This window comes from Oncorhynchus mykiss, chromosome 15, assembly GCF_013265735.2.
Source record: "Oncorhynchus mykiss isolate Arlee chromosome 15, USDA_OmykA_1.1, whole genome shotgun sequence".
NCBI classification, from domain to species: Eukaryota; Metazoa; Chordata; class Actinopteri; order Salmoniformes; family Salmonidae; genus Oncorhynchus; species Oncorhynchus mykiss.
The window spans coordinates 65,713,070-65,720,569 of NC_048579.1; the positions used below are offsets into that span (position 1 = coordinate 65,713,070).

The window sequence follows — 7,500 nt, forward strand, 5'->3', positions numbered from 1 at the left end:
TATTATGATATATTATATTACATGACCCCCCCCCCCAGGATACATGTTTATATTATGATATATTATATTACCTGACCCCCCCCCCCCCCCAGGATACATGTTTATATTATGATATATTATATTACATGACCCCCCCCCCAGGATACATGTTTATATTATGATATATTATATTACATGACCCCCCCCCCCCCCCCAGGATACATGTTTATATTATGATATATTATATTACATGACCCCCCCCCCCCCAGGATACATGTTTATATTATGATATATTATATTACATGACCCCCCCCCCCCCAGGATACATGTTTATATTATGATATATTATATTACATGACCCCCCCCCCCCCCAGGATACATGTTTATATTATGATATATTATATTACATGACCCCCCCCCCCAGGATACATGTTTATATTATGATATATTATATTACATGACCCCCCCCCCCAGGATACATGTTTATATTATGATATATTATATTACATGACCCCCCCCCCCCAGGATACATGTTTATATTATGATATATTATATTACATGACCCCCCCCCCCCAGGATACATGTTTATATTATGATATATTATATTACATGACCCCCCCCCCCCCAGGATACATGTTTATATTATGATATATTATATTACATGACCCCCCCCCCCCCCCCCCCAGGATACATGTTTATATTATGATATATTATATTACATGACCCCCCCCCCCCAGGATACATGTTTATATTATGATATATTATATTACATGACCCCCCCCCCAGGATACATGATATATTATATTACATGACCCCCCCAGGATACATGTTTATATTATGATATATTATATTACATGACCCCCCCCCCCCAGGATACATGTTTATATTATGATATATTATATTACATGACCCCCCCCCCAGGATACATGTTTATATTATGATATATTATATTACATGACCCCCCCCCCCCCCCCCCCAGGATACATGTTTATATTATGATATATTATATTACATGACCCCCCCCCCCAGGATACATATTATATTACATGACCCCCCCCCCCCAGGATACATATTATATTACATGACCCCCCCCCCCCAGGATACATATTATATTACATGACCCCCCCCCCCCAGGATACATATTATATTACATGACCCCCCCCCCCAGGATACATGATATATTATATTACATGACCCCCCCCCCCCAGGATACATGTTTATATTATGATATATTATATTACATGACCCCCCCCCCCCCCCCCAGGATACATGTTTATATTATGATATATTATATTACATGACCCCCCCCCCCCTCAGGGTACATGTTTATATTATGATATATTATATTACATGACCCCCCCCCCCCAGGATACATGTTTATATTATGATATATTGTATCTGTGTTGCTGCTCTATAATCAGGCCTGTTCCTCCATGAGCTGAGGAATATAGGGCCCTTTGAGATCCTTCCCTCCCCTTCTTCTCTCCTTCCCTCCCTCCCTCTGGGAGTAATTGGGGTTTTAATTTCCTCTGCTCTTCCTCCTGATCTTCCACTCAGGGGTTTGAAGTGACCTGGAGACTGTGCTTAGAAAGATAGAGGGAGGGAGGGAGGGAGGGGGGGGGGGGCTATGGAGAGAGAGGGAGACATGGGGAGAGAGAGAGGGAGGGAGACATGGGGAGAGAGAGAGGGAGGGAGAGGGGGCTATGGAGAGAGAGAGGGAGACATGGGGAGAGGACCTCAAATACAAATTCCATCTAGACACTGTTGCCCTAGAGCACACAAAAAACTATACATACCTTGGCCTAAACATCAGCGCCACAGGTAACTTCCACAAAGCTGTGAACGATCTGAGAGACAAGGCAAGAAGGGCATTCTATGCCATCAAAAGAAACATAAATTTCAACATTTCAATTAGGATTTGGCTAAAAATACTTGAATCAGTCATAGAGCCCATTGCCCTTTATGGTTGTGAGGTCTGGGGTCCACCAACCAAGACTTCACAAAATGGGACAAACACCAAATTGAGACTCTGCACGCAGAATTCTGCAAAAATATCCTCCGTGTACAACGTAGAACACCAAATAATGCATGCAGAGCAGAATTAGGCCGATACCCACTAATTATCAAAATCCAGAAAAGAGCCGTTAAATTCTACAACCACCTAAAAGGAAGTGATTCACAAACCTTCCATAACAAAGCCATCACCTACAGAGAGATGAACCTGGAGAAGAGCCCCCTAAGCAAGCTGATCCTGGGGCTCTGTTCACAAACACAAACACACCCTACAGAGCCCCAGGACAACAGCACAATTAGACCCAACCAAATCATGAGAAAACAAAAAGATAATTACTTGACACATTGGAAAGAATTAACAAAAAAACAGAGCAAACTAGAATGTTTTTTGGCCCTAAACAGAGAGCACACAGTGGCAGAATACCTGACCACTGTGACTGATCCAAACTTAAGGAAAGCTTTGACTATGTACAGACTCGGTGAGCATAGCCTTGCTATTGAGAAAGGCATGGCTCTCAAGAGAAGACAGGCTATGTGCTCACTGCCCACAAAATGAGGTGGAAACTGAGCTGCACTTCCTAACCTCCTGCCCAATGTATGACCATATTAGAGAGACATATTTCCCTCAGATTACACAGATCCACAAAGAATTCGAAAACAAATCCAATTTTGATAAACTCCCATATCTACTGGGTGAAATTCCACAGTGTGCCATCACAGCAGCAAGATTTGTGACCTGTTGCCACGAGAAAAGGGCAACCAGTGAAGAACAAACACCATTGTAAATACAACCCATATTTATGTTTATTTATTTTATCCTGTGTCCTTTAACCATTTGTACATTGTTAAAACACTGTATATATATATATATAATATGACATTTGTAATGTCTTTACTGTTTTGAAACCTCTGTATGTGTAATGTTTACTGTTAATTTTTGTTGTTTTTCATTTTAAATATTCACTTTGTATGTTGTCTACCTCACTTGCTTTGGCAATGTTAACACATGTTTCCCATGCCAATAAAGCCCTTGAATTGAATTGAATTGAGAGGGAGACATGGGGAGAGAAAGAGAGAGGGAGACATGGGGAGAGAGAGGTTTACAGAGAGAAGGGGTTGAAGAGCTATAGAGAGAGAGGTATGGGATTGGTGCCAAGAGAGCGAGAAAGAGGGGAGAGAGAACCGTTATTTTCAAGTAGCCATTTAGTCTGTGTTAATTGATCATTCTGCGTATCTAATGTGGCGTCTACTGGCCTCTGAGCCAGGCTGTTCTGACAATGTTATAGTGCTTTATAGGCACTCAGAGAGGAGAGAGAGAGAGGTAGGGGGTTAGAGATTGAGGAAGAGAGAGGGAGAGAAAGAGGTAGCATGAGAGAGAAAGGGAGATAGAGAGAGATAGATAGAGAGAGAGCGATGAGAGAGAGATATTATCTACTTCACTTGCTTTGGCATTGTTAACATATGTTTCCCGTGCCAATAAAGCCCCTTGAATTGAATTGAATTGAATTGAGAGAGAGTGGGAGAGAGAGAGAGAGAAGAGAGAGAGAGAGAGAGAGAGAGAGAGAGAGAGAGAGAGAGAGAGAGAGAGACAGACAGACAGACAGACAGACAGACAGACAGACAGACAGACAGACAAACAGACAGACAGACAGACAGACAGACAGACAGACAGACAAACAGACAGACAGACAGACAGACAGACAGACAGACAGACAGACAGACAGACAGACAGACAGACAGAGAGGGAGAGAGAGAGAGAGACAGACAGACAGACAGACAGACAGAGAGGGAGAGAGAGAGAGAGACAGACAGAGAGAAAGAGAGAGAGAGAGAGAGAGAGAGACAGAGAGAGAGAGAGAGAGAGAGAGACAGAGAAAGAGAGAGAGAGACAGAGAGAGAGAGAGAGAGAGAGAGAGAGAGAGAGAGAGACAGAGACAGAGAGAGCTGGGTATAGAAACAGGTTCATATGTAGAACCAGTGCTGTGTTTCATCAGTCTCTGCTCTCTCCATGTCTGTTCTCTCTAACAGACCACATCGTACTGTGACAGATTATTCTCCTCTGGGACGACTGACAATGGAAGGAGGATGATCAACCATGATTATACATCAACTGATGGTTGATTGATAATGATGATGATGATGATGATTATGATTAGGATTATGATAAAGATGACAAGGACAAAAACACAGAAATGCAATTTCATAAAAACAAATTCATGACAATGTTAAAGCCCCCGTGCAGTAATGTATTGTGTTGTTAAATCATCACAGTCTGTCTCATGAATCACTGTGTGTGTGTTTATGTCATGAAAATGATTCCAAATGTATTTTTCATCCTTTATATCCTTCTCTGTTTGGCATTGAAATGCTCCATCTGATCATGTGGGTGTTGCTATATATCACAGGAGTTGCTGATAATGGGCCTCTGTACGCCTATGTAGACATTCCATTAAAAATCAGCCGTTTCCAGCTACTATAGTCATTTACAACATTAACAATGTCTACACTGTGTTTCTGATCAATATAATGTTATTTTAATGGACGAGGACATTTCTAAATTACCACAAACTTTTGAACGGTAGTGTACATTTTAATATATTTACATAGACATCTCTGATTGGCTGAAAAGATCGTCTAGACTCTCGAGCCGACACCGCTTACAACCTTCAAAGTAGGAGGATACATATGCAAATAAAAGATGACTGGTCATTGGTCAGAATAATCAGATTGTGATGTCATGCTTCGGGACAAATAAACTGAACAGGTTGAAATTCCAGGAATTGTTTTCAAAAAAGCTCTGACACTAAAACGGTAATGTCATCATGTTAACAATTTCAGAGTGTTTATTTGGACCTCGTAGTCAGGAAATATCACAGCACTTTTTGACTGCACTGCCCCTTTAACAAGTGTCCTCAATGACAATGACAAGAATGATGAGGACGATCAATCCTGTAAGATCTCTCTCTCTCTCTCTCTCTCTCTCTCTCTCTCTCTCTGTCTCTCCCTCTGTCTCTCTCTCTCTCTTCCTCTCTCTCTCTCTCTCTCTCTCTCTCTCTCTCTCTCTCTCTCTTCCTCTATCTTCTCTTTCTCCCACTCTCTCTGCAGGCTCTTCAGTGCTATATTAGAGCAGGCCACCAAAGTGGATGGAGGGACGCCCATAGGAGGGAAGGCAGCGGGCTTCGATGTGAAGGCACTACGGGCGTTCAGGGTGCTCAGGCCACTCAGACTGGTGTCTGGGGTGCCCAGTGAGTCTCACACACACACACACACACACACACACACACACACACACACACACACACACACACACACACAACGACACACACACACACACACACACAACGACACACACACACACACACACACACAGAACGACACACACACACACAACGACACACACAACGACACACACACACACAACAACACACACACACACACAACACAAAGGGCGCAGGACATGAAATATCTTACAAGAATCAGGGAGGGAGGGAGGGAGGGAGGGAGGGAGGGAGGGAGGGAGGGAGCGAGGGAGGGAGGGAGGGAGGGAGGGAGGGAGGGGAGGGGAGGGAGGGAGGGAGGGAGGGAGGGAGGGAGGGAGGGAGGGAGGGAGGGAGGGAGGGAGGGAGGGAGGGAGGGAGGGAGGGAACCCACACTTTACCTGTATAAAGTGTACATTAGAAATGTGTAAACTTAATTTCCCAATTCGGAAATTGGTATTGATTGATATTATGTTCAATCGTAAACGCATTTAAAGGTCAAAGTAATATGAAGAATAATAACTACTGACAAACACAGCATAGTGGATTACTCTGTCAACTAGTTTAGGAGAAAATGATTTGTCTGAACCTGGAGAGACTTCAGGGGTATTGGTCAGCCACCCCCCTTCCTCCTCCACTGGGGAGCAGGTGCAGCGGAGGATTGGGAGGAGATTGGGGGAGGAGATAGCGTGTAATAGTGGGCTGATGATAGTCTGGGCTGATCTCTGACATGGTGACCAGACCACTGATTTACAAGATGGCTTTACTGTCTGTGGTCACAGCTAGATGATACATTGGGAGTCTATAGGGGGAGGGGAGACCCACACACAGCTAGAGGATACATTGGGAGTCTATAGGGGGAGACCCACACACAGCTAGAGGACACATTGGGAGTCTATGGGGGTAGGGGAGACCCACACACAGCTAGGTGATACATTGGGAGTCTATGGGGGGAGGGGAGACCCACACACAGCTAGAGGATACATTGGGAGTCTATAGGGGGAGGGGAGACCCACACACAGCTAGATGATACATTGGGAGTCTATGGGGGGAGGGGAGACCCACACACAGCTAGAGGATACATTGGGAGTCTATGGGGGAGGGGAGACCCACACACAGCTAGATGATACATTGGGAGTCTATGGGGGAGGGGAGACCCACACACAGCTAGATGATACATTGGGAGTCTATGGGGGGAGGGGAGAGCCACACACAGCTAGATGATACATTGGGAGTCTATGGGGGGGGGAGACCCACACACAGCTAGAGGATACATTGGGAGTCTATGGGGGGGGGGAGACCCACACACAGCTAGCTAGCTCTGTCTCCCCTAGTTAACCTGTGTTATCATGTCTCTCTAGGCCTTTCGGTAGTGTCTACATAGCCTCGGGAGACGCCAGATCGCACCGGCTTACATTAAACGCTGCACAAATATCAGTTTGGTATGAGACTTAGCCCAGCCTTATCCTATCACCGTTGCCTCGGACTAATCAGCTTCCTCTGATGAACCAGGGGGTTGTGGTTTAGTTGATGACGAACGCAAAGCTCCGTCGCTGACAGGCAGTAAGACAACGACGCGCGTAACGTCACACTTATGAGGTGAAGGCTTCACATGAAGCTTCACGTACAGATGAACTCTACTGAATGAACTCTGCTGGCCGTACAGATGAACTCTGCTGGTCGTACAGATGAACTCTGCTGTCCGTACAGATGAACTCTGCTGAATGAACTCTGCTGTCTGTACAGATGAACTCTGCTGGTCGTACAGATGAACTCTGCTGAATGAACTCTGCTGTCTGTACAGATGAACTCTGCTGGCCGTACAGATGAACTCTGCTGAATGAACTCTGCTGGTCGTACAGATGAACTCTGCTGAATGAACTCTGCTGTCTGTACAGATGAACTCTGCTGAATGAACTCTGCTGTCTGTACAGATGAACTCTGCTGGTCGTACAGATAAACTCTGCTGGTCGTACAGATGAACTCTGCTGGTCGTACAGATGAACTCTGCTGTCCGTACAGATGAACTCTGCTGAATGAACTCTGCTGTCTGTACAGATGAACTCTGCTGGTCGTACAGATGAACTCTGCTGAATGAACTCTGCTGTCTGTACAGATGAACTCTGCTGGCCGTACAGATGAACTCTGCTGTCCGTACAGATGAACTCTGCTGGTCATACAGATGAACTCTGCTGGCCGTACAGATGAACTCTGCTGGCCGTACAGATGAACTCTGCTGGTCATACAGATG

At 44.9% G+C, this 7,500-nt stretch overlaps 1 protein-coding gene across 4 annotated transcripts in view; it reads left to right on the forward strand.

Annotated features, from left to right (window-relative positions):
- LOC110518394 (voltage-dependent L-type calcium channel subunit alpha-1C) overlaps positions 1-7,500 on the forward strand; it is a 561,342-nt gene that overhangs the window by 408,369 nt on the left and 145,473 nt on the right. For all 4 annotated transcript variants that reach the window (XM_036944962.1, XM_036944960.1, XM_036944959.1 and 1 more), the window contains exon 5: positions 5,098-5,237. In XM_036944962.1, the coding sequence (XP_036800857.1) occupies positions 5,098-5,237 (140 nt within the window). The remainder of the gene's footprint in view (positions 1-5,097; positions 5,238-7,500) is intronic.